The sequence below is a fragment of the Pelophylax lessonae genome, assembly GCF_965119305.1.
Source record: "Pelophylax lessonae genome assembly, chromosome: 2".
Taxonomy (NCBI): domain Eukaryota; kingdom Metazoa; phylum Chordata; class Amphibia; order Anura; family Ranidae; genus Pelophylax; species Pelophylax lessonae.
This window is the reverse complement of record NC_138769.1, coordinates 700,090,663-700,107,456: the sequence shown is the minus strand read 5'-3', so window position 1 is coordinate 700,107,456 and position 16,794 is coordinate 700,090,663. Positions and strand designations below refer to the sequence as shown.

General features: G+C 42.6%; 1 protein-coding gene across 4 annotated transcripts in view; it reads right to left on the bottom strand.

The window, feature by feature from the left end:
- The window catches only part of FCHSD2 (FCH and double SH3 domains 2), a 434,367-nt gene that overhangs the window by 31,248 nt on the left and 386,325 nt on the right, over positions 1-16,794 (bottom strand). For all 4 annotated transcript variants that reach the window (XM_082245226.1, XM_082245227.1, XM_082245228.1 and 1 more), the window contains one exon: positions 15,629-15,733. In XM_082245226.1, coding sequence (XP_082101352.1) covers positions 15,629-15,733 — 105 coding nt within the window. The remainder of the gene's footprint in view (positions 1-15,628; positions 15,734-16,794) is intronic.

Sequence of the window (16,794 nt, the reverse complement as noted above, 5' to 3'; positions counted from 1 at the left end):
TAACCCCTTCCCTGCTAGTGTGATTTATACAGTAACAGTGCATATTATTTAGCACTGATTACTGTAGTAATGTCACTGGTCCCCAAAAGGTGTAAAAAATGTCAGTTAGGGGTCAGATCTGTCTGCCGCAATGTCGCAGTCCCACTAAAAATTTTCTGTTAAAGTAACGCAGTGCCGAATCGCAAAAAAATGGCCTGGTCATTAAGGGGGTAAAACCTTCCGGGGTTGAAGTGGTTAAAGGTGATTCTGCCATGAAGACCCTAGTTTAGGCACTTTCTCTTATGGGGTGACAGTTGTCCTTCTGCGTTGTCACACCAGCCTGAACTAGACGTTGACTGTGTGGACAAACTGCACAGACATGGCCCACCAATTTGTACAGGATATGTACAGCACAGTGTTGTCACTGCTACTTTTACAAGCAAAGGTATTTGGTGCACAAAAAGTGGATTTATGTCCTTTTGTGGTTATGAAGGAATATACAGTGCATCTGGAAAGTATTCGCAGTGCTTCACTTTTTCCACATATTATGTTATAGCATTATTCCAAAATGGATTAAATTCATTATTTCTCTTTCATTCATTGACGGACACAGCTCCTGATCATCTTAACCATTGGGTTATACTGCCCCCTACAGGAGTAGGACACTGGGCAGAAAAAAAGTCTGGCTACACCTATGGGTACTCCCAGGGGGTATACTCCCTCTCTCTGCTATAGGTGGGTTTTATTTCTGCCTAGTCAGGAGTAAGGACCTAGTTTCTTGCTGGGATCTCTGGTCCTGGAATTTTTTTTCTTTTTGGATACATTGTTTTCTCCTGTTTTTGTTCCTGTGAGCAGGGCGATGGGCTGGATAATCTAAATCCAGTGGTCACCCTAGTCTGGCCAGCGAACAGGCAGACCTCAGCTCTGCGCTAGGTCGGCCGCGACATAGCCCCACCAGACGGGGGCTGGCCTGCGAGTTAAACGCCTCACAATGTCCCATACGACTGGGTTCAGGCCCAAGTTGCAGTGTTCCTCCTGGCCGACAGCCCCCCATTTCGATGGCGAGAGATTCTGTCTGGAGCGGTGCATGCCTGGTTCCTGGTATGGTGAGTAGCTGTCGACCCTCTCCCCCTGGAGGGTTTAGGGGTGGGCCCATCCAAAGAAATGTAATGGGCTGGCTGGGGAGATATGGAGACTTGGGGCAGGACCAACATCCCCAATATCCAGAAAAAAAGGAGGAAGAACGCCCCTGATGGGACTTTTAAGGTCTAAAAGTGAAAGTATTTGAAAAGTAGTTAAACACTATAAAAGTGAAGAAAATTTGTATAAAATATGTTTTTTATTACAAATAACAATAAATGACAAAAAAGAAAAAATACATATACAATTAGAAAATGCGGGTGGCTAGCCCTAAAACGACATCAAATGGTTGCAGTAGGAATACGCCCATGTAGTTATACAACCAACGCGTTTCTGGATAAACCATCTGTCTTCAGGGGTGTTATGAAGTATATTGTGATATATACAATACCTAGGGCATAGATGAGTCTAGATGTTACAGCCAAAGTGTTAAAAGAAGATATGGACTGTCCAACCTCTGCAGAGAGGAAAAAAAATGGGGGATTCATGATCCCGGATATCCCAGAGGGGAATCAAATGCCACACGAAACCAGCGAGACCAGACTGCACAGCATAGGCACCAAGATAGTAAGTACAACTTGAATGGTATAGGGGTACTCTGGTGGATGGAGTATATACAGGGCTCGCAGACAGGAGATAATTGGGACACGCCAACAGTCCAAAATGGAAGTTGTGAGGTGGGGCCTCCAAGGATCAGACTTTTTTTATCTCACAGACGCTTAACTGGCTTGAGATCTGCATAATTTGGAGACCAAGTCAAAATCTCAAACACGTTGTTGTGTTCCTCAAACCATTCTTAACCTCTTTGTGCCCAGCGCACACAAATATACAGCCTCTCGGCGGCGGGGCCTTGGTGCTGAGCAGCCGCATATTTGCGCACAATAGAGCTGTGCAGAAAGTGCGTGCCCTGCGCGCTCCCCCGCACAGTTACCGGAAAGTTCCCATTTGCGGCTTGGGAGCTTTCCAATCATGTGACCGCCGTGACAGCCATTTATGGCGGTCACATGATTATAAGCCCAGCCCCCTGGATTCTAAACCCCTTAAAGGGCCAGCAGGCTCCTGTTCTAAGTGGTTAAGCCATTTTTGCAATGTAGCAGGGCACATTATCCATCATAGAACAGTTTCCATGAAGAGGTGTACTTGGTCAGCAACAATGTTTAGGTAGTTGATACTTATCAAGAAACATCCACATGAATGGCAGGAGCCAAGATCTCCAAGCAGAACATTGCTCAAAGCAACACACTGCCTCCGCCGGCTTGCCTCCTTCCCATACTGCATTCTGGTACCATCTCTGCACATGCACCTGTTCATCCCCATGAGGGAACCCCATACACAACTAACATACACACAGCACATCAGCTTCAGTGACAACATGTTTACTTGCTGCTAAATATATCCCACCCACTTTCAGATGCCTATTGTAACGAGATAATCAATGTTTTGACCTAACCTGCCAGGGGTCAAAGTTATGGCTGAAAGCTATATATATTATGCAGCCTCTACAGGGCACTACAAAAGACAATTTTCAGGCTTGATTTGACAGCAAACTCGCTTTTTTTTTTATAAGCATACAAAGACTCAATTTTGGTTATATGGCCATATAAATTGAACGAGCAACAGATACACGTGCAAACTGAAGGAAAAATATGACACCAACAAGGAAGAAACCTAACCCTCCACCCCTGCTCAACTACCATCTGATCTGCACTCCATAGGATAGCATGTAATTGCTGGATAATTCAGAAGGGTTAAAAGGTGAGAAGGTTTCCCTGGGAAAAACCTCCCTTGTCTAACCAAGCATGAAGATTAACTTACAGGTGTCAGGAGGACACTGCCTGCTCATCTATGTTAATCAACACATGGCACTAACAGGTCAGTCTAACTAGATGCGGGAAAGGAGAAGCTCAACTCATGCCAAAACTTGTTTTGAAAGGCAGATTCTCTCTTTTGTAAAAGAAAAATTAAATAATCGATGCACCCATATTGCTAAATAAAAAAATGCATATTAATTTATGCATATGAGCCTGCAAGACACTGCAACTGCGACCAGGGGATCTTGGCTGGTCCATTCCTGTTCAATAGTATCTTGCTGACCATTCCTCTAGTCACAGGTTGAGGTACAGACATTTGGTTACGGGGCTTGAGAAAGTAAACAATGAGATACAAGTGCAGTGCTGTCACCACATTTGTGCCCCATTGAGATTTACGAGTTTTTCTGGCGTGGTGACAAATGGGACTTGTAGTCCTTCCATTCACAGATCCTATCAATGGGGGCTGTGAAATAGCAAACAAGCTTCGAATGATATCGTAAATATGGGTGTAACATGAAAAAAACATCAGAAAAGTGGACTTACTGTAGCCTTTAAATTTTTTATAGACTGATGAAGTTAGAATTTTTGTCAGGTTTCAAATTCTCTTCTACTCCGACACCTGTCACTAGCAAAGGAAAGGATGGCAAAATCTTCCTAATGGGGACACAGCAATGACATTCTAAGGTTCTAATGTGTAATATATAAGTCCACCAATCTCCTTCTAAGGGGAAACGCGTCAGTTCCGAGAAGCCACGCCGTCACTACTCGTGGTCCGCACTGCAGGCGGCCGTGAACACCTGGAAATTTAGCGTTCATTTATCTTCGGTCATTTAAGTGTTCTACCTTTTAAATAAAGTGTTTTTTTTTTGGGGTAATACACTATTGGCTGCCAATTTCTTTCATGTACTTCTACTGCCCTAACATCTGAGGAGTTTATGCGGAAGTGAGTTTACATGCACTAAGGAGCCTACATTACCGCTACCAGGTTACCAATCCATCCACGTCTGTTGCCGTGGGAAGTGTCTTCCCAAGGGGATATATTTATGCTCCATAATATCGGCCATCTGGTAAGGGGCTTTGTCTCCCACACGAGGTGGCACTGCGTGGGGTAGTCATTGTCTATTAATTGGAATCCACCGTCTACAGTTTTTTATCTCATAAATACATCCTTTATGATACCTGTCCGGTAAGGAGCCATTCTTACAGGTGGTGGGATTCACTGCACACTGCTGGGGATTTTCATCCTGTGGGGCCTTTTTCATCCGTTCACCGATACTTGGGACTATTTTGTGTATTTTCATATATGGACTTATAGCATTTTTACACCCAAGATTGGGGTTAATGCTTCCACTGTTACAATTTTGGAATTCTTGTATTTGATACACATGTTGGTTTGCTGGTTAGCATGGTCACGGTCAATTTTATATAATTGGTCATGTCACCCATATTCTTTCACATTTAGCGCACCAGATTTACAGCTGCAAGAAAAAGTATGTGAACCCTTTGGAATGATATGGATTTCTGCACAAATTGGTCATAAAATGTGATCTGATCATCATCTGAGTCACAACAATAGACCATCACAGTCTGCTTAAACTAATAACACACAAAGAATGAAATGTTGCCGTGTTTTTATTGAACACACCATGTAAACATTCACAGCATAGGTGGAAAAAGTATGTGAACCCCTAGACTAATGACATCTCCAAGAGCTAATTGGAGTGAGATGTCAGCCAACTGGAGTCCAATCAATCAGATGACATTGGAGGTGTTGGTTACAGCTGCCCTGCCCTATAAAAAACACACCAGTTCTGGGTTTGCTTTTCACAAGAAGCATTGCCTGATGTGAATAATGCCTTGCACAAAAGAGCTCTCAGAAGACCTACGATTAAGAATTGTTGACTTGCATAAAGTTGGAAAGGGTTATAAAAGTATCTCTAAAAGCCTTGATGTTTATCAGTCCACGGTAAGACAAATTGTCTGTAAATGGAGAAAGTTCAGCACTGCTGCTACTCTCCCTAGGAGTGGCCGTCCTGTAAAGATGACTGCAAGAGCACAGTGCAGACTGCTCAATGAGGTGAAGAAGAATCCTAGAGTGTCAGTTAAAGACTTACAAAAGTCACTGGCAAACGCTGACATCCCTTTTAGCGAATCTACAATACGTAAAACACTAAACAAGAATGGATTTCATGGGAGGATACCACAGAGGAATCCAATGCTGTCCAAACAAAACATTGCTGCACGTTTACAGTTGCACAAGAGCACCTGGATGTTCCACAGCAGTACTGGCAAAATATTCTGTGGACAGATGAAGCCAAAGTTGAGTCTTTTGGAAGAAACACACAACACTATGTGTGGCGAAAAAGAGGCACAGCACACCAACATCAAAACCTCATCCCAACTGTGAAGTATGGTGGTGGGGGCTTCTTGGTTTGGGGCTGCTTTGCTGCGTCAGGGCCTTGACAGATTGCTATCATCGAAGGAAAAATGAATTCCCATGTTTATCAAGACATTTTGCAGGAGAACTTAAGGCCATCTGTCTACCAGCTGAAGCCCAACAGAAGATGGGTGTTGCAACAGGACAATGACCCAAATCATAGAGGTAAATCAACAGAATGGCTTACACAGAAGAAAATACGCCTTCTGAAGTGGCCCAGTCAGAGTCCTGACCTCAACCCGATTGAGATGCTGTGGCATGACCTCAATAAAGCAATTCACACCAAACATCCCAAGAATATTGCTGAACTGAAACAGTTCTGTAAAGAGGAATAGTCAAGAATTACTCCTGACCGTTGTGCACGTCTGATCTGCAACTACAGGAAACGTTTGGTTGAAGTTATTGCTGCCAAAGGAGATTCAACCAGTTATTAAATCCAAGGATTCACATACTTTTTCCACCTGCACTGTGAATGTTTACATGGTGTGTTCAATAAAAACATGGCAACATTTCATTCTTTGTGTGTTATTAGTTTAAGCAGACTGTGATATTCTATTGTTGTCACTTAGATGATCAGATCACATTTTATGACCAATTTGTGCAGAAATCCATATCATTCCAAAGGGTTCATATACTTTTTCTTGCAGCTTCATATTACACATTTTCTTATTATTCCAAATTAGGTTTTTGGAACTTTGGTTGCTGCTCATTTCACATTTACATCAGCGCACCCCCTTGTTATCTTATTCTAAGGTTCTAAGCCTTCTTTATATAATACTGTTCCCAATCGGAGGCAGCACTGTCTGAAGCAATGAGTTTCCAAACTCCCATAGACCAGAAACAACGGAAAAAAACCTCACTGAGTGCGTGATTACAATGAACTATGCTATCTAATATTCCACATGATTACTCCGCGAGGACTGAGCAAGCTGGATAACTATCCCCCCCAGGGGTACACTTATTTTAAAAAATTAATTAAAACCGCTGTATTGTGCCCAGAGGAATCATCCTACAGAGAAATGGACCTACGCCGCTCACAGCTGAGACTTTATCCTTTAAGTGTTTTTAGCAGTCAAAGGTTAAGAGTATCTGACACACACATAGGCTGTGTATATGAGCAAAAAAAAAAAAAAGAAGAGGTCCATGCACACTAGTCTGCTGAGAAAATGCCAGAACCTCTGGCAGAAAAAGAATACAGGTAATTAAAAATGCCCATAATGGCTTATATTGCACAAGAGTTTAGGCGGGTTTATGCATGTCATTCCCTTTTTTCTGCCCAAAAGCGCCTATCAAAAACACACTGGTCATGGATTTGTTTTTCAGCCTGAAATTGCTACTCTACCTCTACTGTCTGTAAACGCTAGCGGTGCATCAAATGGAAATTTTGGCACTGAAACCGCAGGATGCACTTAGCCGAAAACTGAAAATGTCAGCTTTTAAAAATGTATATATTTTTTTATAAAGAATTGTATTATGTTATACTTTAATAAATTTATTGTCGGCCATTATTGGCACCTTTAGCGCGAGAAAAGCTCAAGAAAAATGTATCCCTTTAAATTCTATGTATGTCTTCACAATGGTCCACTGCGCTTCCGTTGTGGTCTTAAAGGAGATGTAAACTCTCATGGTTTTCACCTTAATGCATTCTATGCATTAAGGTGAAAAACTTTCTGCTTTAGCTGCCCCCAGAGCCTCCCTCTTTTTCTTACCTGAACCCGATCGTTCCAGCGAAGAGCACGAGCCCAGTGGCTCCAGCCGCTGTCTCGGTTCTTCACTGGATAGATAGCAGCAGGAGCCATTGCCTCCCCCTGCTGTCAATCAAATCCAGAGACACAGGAACCGGGGGGCTGGGCTGAGTCCTGCTGTCTGTGTTAATCTCGCAGCAGCGGGACTTGTGAGCGAGCCCGAATAGGTGCAACCACGGAAAGCGTCTCTGTGGGGGCACCCGATGAGGAGGAGCCAGGAGTGACGCCGGAACACCCCAAAAAGGAGGATCTGAGCTGCTCTGTGCAGCTCCCTTGCACAGAGCAGGTAAGTATAACATGTTTGTTATTAACAAAAAAAAAAAAACATTTACAATCACTTTAAAAATCCTGCTTGCTGCATTTTTGGTCAGTTAAAAAAACTGCACCAAAAATGCACCTCCCTGTTGAAATGCATTGAAAACGCAGCAAGAACTCATCAATAAGGCAACCAGTGTTATGTTTTTGATGCATTTTTTGAGTCACATGTCCTATGGAAAAACACGCCATAAGCATAGTAAAATCGTGGTAAAATCATTGCAAAGTCGTGTGCAATTTCTGTGCCATTATTGGAACCTTTTTCTTTTACCGGCAAAAAGCAGATAACACCATTTTCGGCCATCGAGATTTTGGTGCATCTCTAGTAAACGCCCAAATGTGCATAGACACATAGGTGTTATTTTACTAAAATTGGAGTGTGCAAATTCTGGTGCAGCTGTGCATGATAGCCAATCAGCTTCTAACGCCGGATTGTTCATTTAAGCTTTGACCAAAAAAAACATGGAAGCTGATCGGTTTCTATGAGGAGTGCACCAGATTTTGCATTCTCTAGTTTTAGTAAATGAACTCCATAGAGTTGCTTATACAGGCTGAAGAACAAAAACACCAAAAGCCAGCATAAGCAGCATTTTTTATGCCCAGTGTGCATGAGGCCGTAGTGAGATTGTGGTAACAAATAACGTACCTTACTAATGCTGCCCATACATGGATAGAAAATAATTCGAAAAAACCTTTGTTTTTGATAAAGATCTGTTAAACGCCTGTGCGGTAATGCCATCATTGTATTGAATTGTTTTCCACACTTGCCAACATATTATCAATCCTTAAAGTGGATGTAAACCCTCCCATATGCCCAGTGAAGTAAACAGCCTCACATGATACACAGAGATGAAACAAATCTCCCTACATACATTTTATTAGTATATGTGCTGCTTCAGCTTTCTATACGATTTAGAAAGTGCACGCCCTGTTAGAATTTTCTCTTCCTGATTCACCCGTGGGAGGGAAGTTTGGCCATACACTGTGAGACAGCTGATTGGAGGAAAGGCACACACCCCTTCTCCACATAGGCAGAAACAGGAAGAGCTGTGAATAGACCATCTCTCTGGTAATCTATTTATAGCACCCGCCCGACACAAATTTCAGCCTGATTTTATCTCAGTTGATGGAGAACTTCTCAGAAGCTGTTATGCTGATAACAGAAGAACAGAGAAAGCCACAGGACTTAAGGCTTTGAAGAAAGATAAGAAAGCATTACAGATATATGTGCCCAGGTCAGATTTCATGAATCAGGTTTAAGTCCACTTACATAAAAGGTACATTTTTTGTCGATCAATCACATGATTAGCAGAAATGATTTAAAGATGTTTGACCCTTGTGAACCCTCCTACTCTCAAACTGTATTTAGGTTTAGTAATTTTATTTCTAATAAGCATATTGGAGATCGCACTGGTTAACAACTGCAATATTTTCTGTTTCCCAGTATGAACAAAAGTTCACGAAGTAGAATGATATTTCTTTTAGTTGCTTGGATTTCCGGGGTAACATGTTCACACGCACCTGCGCTGTACGTTTTTTTCTAACTACTGTATCTACGATCGATTCCACTACTACGGTTTAGAAAATCGCTTGATTACGTAACATAATTTTGTCATGACAGATCATTCTTTTGGCAGAAAACTTTGCATTTCGAGAATCGAAACAAGCCACTAACATTTTGAAAGTCCTAAAGTCCGAAGCAGCTGTGTTCAAATAGATACAAATGGGACTGTTAGCATGTATGCAACACCTATGCATCCCTATGAAGGTGAAACAAGGCCCTGCACGGAGCATGGATGTAATTGCCCCATGTAAATAGAACCTTAAAAGGTAAGCTACAATTTTTTCCAGTTATGCATGTAGGGGTTATATCCAAGTTTCGTTTTAAAAGTAGAAATAAACTTTAGTCACCGTACTACCAGGGCAATTGTTTTTTTTTCTGCACTTGTTTAATTTTCCAGTTTTTACTAGAAAATTTACCCTAAACTCCCAATCAATTTATATATTTTCAGAAAGCAGGGTCCCTATAGCCTCAGTTGCAATTTTGTATTTTTAAATGATATTTTCAGGAAAATACACTAAAAAAAAGAGAAGGCCTCTTCGAGTAAATAGATACCAAACATATCAAGCCTTAAAATTGTGCATGCTCGTGGAATGATGACAGCTACGGTACAGAAAATTGTCTAAAACGGCCAACCATATTTTATTTATTTCACTTATAGTACTTATATAACGCCATCAATTTTCGTAGCGCTTTACATATGTATATTGTACATTCAAATTAGTTCCTGCTTTCAAGGAGCTTACAATCAAAGGCGCCTAAAGTGGGGTACACACTAAGAAAAATCGGGCAAATTATTGTCCCATTTTCCTCGTTTCACAGCAAATCGAAACCGATGAAAGAATTTTCTTACAAAAATTCGTACGAACATTCTCGCACGACAAAGGCTTTTTTTTGTTTATTGTTTCCGATCATGCTCAGTCTTTCTTTTCTGATTTTTCTTGTACAAAAATCGTACGAAAACAGTACACATTAAACGAAAATCGTTCATTTTTCCCGTACGAGAAAAATTTTGGAGTTTGCCCCTTTGAGAATTTTCGTATTAAAATTCTGAATGGTCTGTAGAAAGTTCTGTACACACTATACGAACATTGTGCGAAAATTCTTTGGACGAAAATATTCGCCCAATTTTCTTATAGTGTATACAAGCCTTAACTCACATTCATACACACACATACTTGGGCCATTTTAGACAGAATCCAATTAATTAACCTACCATCATGCCTATGGAGTCTGGGAGGAAACCCACGCAGGCACAGGGAGAACATGCAAACTCCAGGCAGGCAGCGCCTGTCCTCATCAAGCACACTCTGCTATAATTAGGAATTCATAGTGGACTCTGTGACTACTAGCTGCTCATGTCCTAAAGCAGCCCCAAAGCATAACCTTCCCACCACCATGCTTCACATTTGGTATGAGATTCTTCTTCTGAAATGTTGTCTTTGATTTGCGACAAACATGTCCTCCGGTACTGTGGCCAGAACTGAAAATCGAATGTTTGCCTTTTCAAACATGTTGAAGCCAACAATTTCCATGGGGTGTACTTATCTTTTCATATGACTGTCATCTTTAATGGTAAACGTCTAAAACATGCAGGGTGTGAACAAAATAAAAGAAATACAAAAAGGAGCAAAGTGATGCGCTCACAGAACCAACAGTGTAACTTCGCTCACCCAGCGCCAAAATAAACATAAACACAAACACAATAAATACAGCTGCTGCTATAGGTTCATAAACATAAATATAGGTGCATCAATGTCCACAAAGCTTCAAAGGCTAAAGAATCATTCACGCACTAGCAGCGCTAAAGTCCATGAATAAACATGAATCAATCAATGAATGGATGAACCGATACAGGGAAGTCCATACATGCAGTCCCAGAATGAAAGGAGGTATTAGGAGTGGGTGTATCCTTGTAGAAACCCAAAAGCCTTCACCACACCGCTGTGTGCACCCTTAAGTGGGGACACTTACCAGAACAGATCTGTATATAAGCAGAAAATGTCAGCAAGCGGGATCGCCTTAATCAACTTGCACCTCTCTGTTGTAACTCATAATGGGACCACCTTCAGGTATCAGTAGACCACCTCACCAGCATATGGACCGTCTCAGCGGTGTCGCCCTGTCGGTGTTCCCTGTCTATTCCCGGTTTGGGGCCCGGCCACACCACAGACAGCCGGCGGCCTCTCACCTCCTCCCAGCTCCTGGCTTCAGACTCCGACACCGCTGAGACGGTCCATATGCTGGTGAGGTGGTCTACTGATACCTGAAGGTGGTCCCATTATGAGTTACAACAGAGAGGTGCAAGTTGATTAAGGCGATCCCGCTTGCTGACATTTTCTGCTTATATACAGATCTGTTCTGGTAAGTGTCCCCACTTAAGGGTGCACACAGCGGAGTGGTGAAGGCTTTTGGGTTTCTACAAGGATAAACCCACTCCTAATACCTCCTTTCATTCTGGGACTGCATGTATGGACGTCCCTGTATCGGTTCATCCATTCATTGATTTATTCATGTTTATTCACGGACTTTAGCGCTGCTAGTGCGTGAATGATTCTTTAGCCTTTGAAGCTTTGTGGACATTGATGCACCTATATTTATAAAAATAAAAGAAATGCCTTACAATTGAATACGAAGTAGAGCCCCCAGAAACAGATACATTGTGTGCCTGCACGTGAACAACATTATTATTCCTCAAATCATGCAAAACAGGTCCTCTTGAAGAAAAACGCAGATGACGCGGCCAACCTGCGCACAAAGGCCACTGAAATAGCTGAAGCTCTCTTTAAAATGAATGTTTTCTCAGCAGAAGGTTATAATTACTTCTATTTGTAACAATACTAATTAAATCTGAATTAAAGTGCAGCAGAAGGAGACACATGTATACAGGAAGGCGGATGCTGGGGTCTCTGCGTCTGAACACCACAAACATAACAAAGGCTACAAGTAGAATAATCAGAAACTGGCTTCGGCCATAAATTAGAAAGTGACGTTTTATTATCACACTGCTGCAATGCTATACAGCAAAGCTCTCCTAATAAAACCTTTATGGCTCTCTGGGTCGGGGAGGTCACACACAATACAGCAATCATTACCCAGATAACATTGCAGACAGAAGATCTCACTATAATATGAAGCAAATGGATGAAATACAGAAAAAAAACGTAAAAAGCAAATATTGATTGTCATTAGACCTGCTTGCTCCAAAAGTAAATTACAACACGTTTAACTTATTTATGGCTGGAAAAATATAAATTAGAAAATGCTTTGATTCTTTGTTCTTCTGAAAGAAAGCTACAAAAGCAGTTTAATGTTCCCTACCTTCTTGACAGTAAGGCCCATTCATACTATGGTATTGGGGCCACGCATGGTAAATGCAATAATGCGATGTAGAGACATTCATTCTTAATGGCGTTCCAACAGACGCACACTATGTTACCAAAAGTATTGGGGTGCCTGCCTTTACATGCACATGAACTTAAAGCGGATTTCCACTCAAAAGTGGAACTCTGCTGATCTGCTTCCTCTCCCCCTCCGGTGCCCTATTTGGCACCTTTCAGGGGGGCCCATATGGAAGAAGAATATATTTCCAATATATTTAGGGAAAAAATTTTAGAAATATATTGAATATGGCCAAAATTGTAGCATTTCAAACATGCCACGGCGCTGTCCCTCGGAAGTTCGGCCCCCTCCTTTTTCCTCCGCTGCTGGGCCAATTACAAAGCGCAACGCGCTTTGCGCATGCACAGTAGGGAACCAGCAGTGAAGCCTTTCGGCTTCACTGCCGGGTTCCCTTACCCTGGATGGCAGCGACGGCACCCGAGAGCCGATAGGTAAATCAGCTTCAGGTGCCGACATCGCGGTCTCCCTAGACAGGTAAGTTCTACTATTTAAAAGTCAGCAGCTACAGTATTTGTAGCTGCTGACTTAATTTTTTTAAAGGGGGCAGAACTCCACTTTAAACAGCATCCCAGTCTTAGTTTATAGGGTTCAATATTGTGTTGGCCCACCCTTTGCAGCTATAACAGCTTCAACTCCTCTGGCAAGGCTGTCCACAAGGTTTAGGAGTGTGTCTATTGGAATGTTCGACCATTCTTTCAGAAGCGTATTTGTAAGGTAAGGCACTGTTGTGGACCAGAAGGCCTGGCTCGCAGTCTGCGCTCTAATTCATCCCAAAGGTGTTCTATCGGGTTAAGGTCAGGACTTTGTGCAGACCAGTCAAGTTCCTCCACCCCAAACTCGCTTATCCATGGTTTTATGGACCTTGCTTTGTGCACTGGTGCATGTGCATTTTTTTTCAGTTTTTGATAGAGTGGAGGGGGATTAAAACACCTGACTGTTTTTATTGCTGTCTGTGCAAAATTCACCAGGCTGAGGTTGTCTCTCTTATTATCACCATAGGACTTTGTTTATGTGCAGCACCAAGGATCTTTCCTCTTCCTTCCTTTTCTATCGGGTTGAGGTCAGGACTCTGTGCAGGCCAGTCAAGTTCCTCCACCCCAAAATCGCTCCTCCATGTCTTTATGGACCTTGCTTTGTGCACTGGTCCAAATCATTTGGTGGAGGAGGGATTATGGTGTGGGGTTATCAGGGGTTGGGCTTGGCCCCTTAGTTCCAGTGAAGAGAACTTTTAAGGCGTCAGCATACCAAGACATTTTGGACAATTTCATGCTCCCAACTTTGTGGGAACAGTTTGGAGATGGCCCCTTGCTGTTCCAACATGACTTCGCACCAGTGCACAAAGCAAGGTCCATAAAAACATAGATGAGCGAGTTTGGGGTGGAGGAACATGACTGGCCTGATCTCAACTTGATAGAACACCTTTGGGATGAATTCGAGTGGAGACTGCGAGCCAGGCCTTCTTTACAACATCAGTGCCTGACCGCAAAAATGCACTTCTATTAAAGCTGCGAAGGGAGGGTCAACTCAATATTGAACCTTATGGACTAAGACTGGGATGCCATGAAAGAATATGTGTGTGTAAAGGTAGGCGTCACAAAACTTTTGGTAATATAGTGTTATGTTGCAGCACAACACGCACCAACATAATGATGTGTTGTGGGTTGTTGCTGAAAAAGTGGCAGTGCAGCGTAACCCTCTGCATGTGTGTACACTGTGCTATAGCACTTTGTTGCAGGAAAGGCCTGTTTCACATGTGCTTTACCTTGTATAAAAGCAGTATGAACAGCAAGCTTTGACAAAGCATTTGCAGAGCTTTCAGCAAGCTTTGTTGAAATTTTTAAAGTACCACTCAACTCCAGTTTGTAAATGTTGTTGAACACAGAACCTAAAGGGAATGCTAACTGCCACCTTAACAAGCTGCTAAAGGTTTCAGAAGGCTTTCAACAAGCTTCAAGAAGTTCTGAAGCCTGCTAGCAGCGTGTTTAAAGTGGCAATCAACACTCCCATTAGGATCTGTGTTCAACATGTACAAACTGCAGTTGAGTGGTACTTTGAAAGCTTCAACAAAGCTTGTTGAAAGCTCTGCAAATGCTTTGTAAACACTTGCTGTTTACATTGCTTATACAAGCTGAAGCTCGTGTGAAACAGGTCTAACACATTTATTGTGCATTGTTGCACATTACTGCAAAGCCATAGTGTGAACGGACCCTAAAAGAGAGATTTTAAAAAGGTACTTGATATATCATATACATTGCTGCACAAGTAAATTCACTCAACAATGCCCAGCGAATCCAGTACTGTTGCACTGTAATCTGCCATTGCACTGCTGCACACCCAGTCCCAAGCCGCCATCTTCTCTTCTTGCCTCATCAGAAGGCAGCTGTCTTTTCCTGGTTCCTGCAGTCAGCTCCCTAATGACACGCCGTGACGCATGTACAGTAGGTTACCCCGAAGCCTCCTGGGATGTGTGATGTGAGATTCCCAGGAGGCTACGTGCACCTGGGGACTATGCCATTGCTGCCTTCCTAAGAAATCTATAGTGCGTGGTTATTCTGGGGGACGCAGGGGCGCCCTGTCCAACATCACAGCTAGTCCTACAAGGCACTTCGTAAGATGAGACAGAGCTAAATATACTTTATATTTGTAAGCATATTTTTAAGGCCCCTTTCTAACGGGGCGGATCCGCTAGCTCAGCGGGGATCGCTCCGTTGATCCTCGCTAGCAGGAGGAAGACAGGTCCGTCTCTGCTTATTGTGCAGAGACGGACCTGTCAGAGTCCCGCTCTCCTTTATGGGGAGATCAGATGAAAATGGACAGCATGTCCGTTTTCATCCGATCCGACCCGCTGGACGGATGGCGAACGTATCACCATCTGTCTGTTTTAAGCGAATCCTGTCGGATCAGATGATGGATGGGTGTCAGTGGACATATCTCTGCTGACATTCGCCTCTCCATAGAGGAGAATGGGTGGCCCAAACAGGTCCGCCTGAAAAATGGACAAGAGGACCTGATCGGTCCGATCATGTGAAAGGGGCCTTAAAACGAATTAGTAGGGAGTGCAGTCTTAAGGATATCTTCTCAATTGTTACTTGGAAAGCTGTAAACCTCCTGCAATATAGAAGTTGGGAGTCTAGTAAAAATGTAAATGAAATGCAAAAGCATTCAATATAAAATGCAGAGTGAATCACACAAAAGGTAACAAACTTCAGAATTTTTTTTTTGTACTACGCTCACTTACCTCTGCTTTGCGAATGCCCTCTCTGGCTTCTTCGATTTTCTGCTCCAGTTCCGCCCGGCCTTGCTCTGATGGCGGTGTGCTTTGACACTCTAAATCATCCAGGGCCTGTAAGGAGATAAAGTGCTGGATAAAGTGACTCTGTAACCCAGGAATCAAGGTGAAAAATTATGCCATCAAATCTTCTCTCTTCTCTGAATCTGCTTTGCAAATTAAAATCAGGCTTCCTAACCCCTCTATGACAGCCGGGTGTAAATCTATGCCCTGGTGTGAAGCGCACAGATTTATATACACACAGGCTGCACTTCCACAGTTTTTTTTTTTTTTTTTTTTAATTAATATTCAACAAGCTTTATTTTAAGGGTAAACTCAAAAAGCCAGACTGTGGAACATTGCTCACTGCCAGAGCCTCTCCCTACTTTCCTTCAATGCGAGGGCTTAAGCTCCCTTTTTTGTACGACTTCAAAGTTGCGCAAACTTTGGATGGGTGCAACTTGGAAACGACTTGGGCTTTGACCAGTAATACAGTACAACTGTTTCACACAAGTTGCATAATATAACATTCAGGAACTTTGCATTCACGACTTTCATGCAACTTATGAGGGTTAACGTTAAAGTCTATGGCCCTCAAGTTGCATGAAAGTCGGACCAAAGTAGTGCATGAACTACTCTGAAGTTGCTGCAACTTTACGTCGCACATATATGAATGGTTATCATTGAAAAACATGGAAAACGACCTGTCATGCAACTCTGATGTTCAAAGTTGTATGACAGGTTGCAGAAGTGTGAATGGATCCTTAGGCCCCTATCACACTTGTGCGACCTGAAAGTAGCGCGACTTGAAGCAATGCCTGTGTAATCTTGAGGTCTATGGAACTCAAGTCGCACCAAAGTCAGACCAAAGTAGTGCAATGACTACTTTTAAGTCGCAGAGATATGAATGGTACTCAGGATGTACGACTTGTCATGCGACTTTTCAGTCCCAAGTCACACAAGCGTGAAAGGGGCCTTAGCCAATATGTATCATGAGCTTTGTGAGTTTGCACTACTTGCAATTAAGTTTGTTGGATATGAAAAAAAAAAAAAAAAACAGTAGAAGCGCAGCCTGTTTGTATCTGGATAACACAAGCAGAACAGATCCCAGTAGGTATGTACCCACGGCTGGTGGA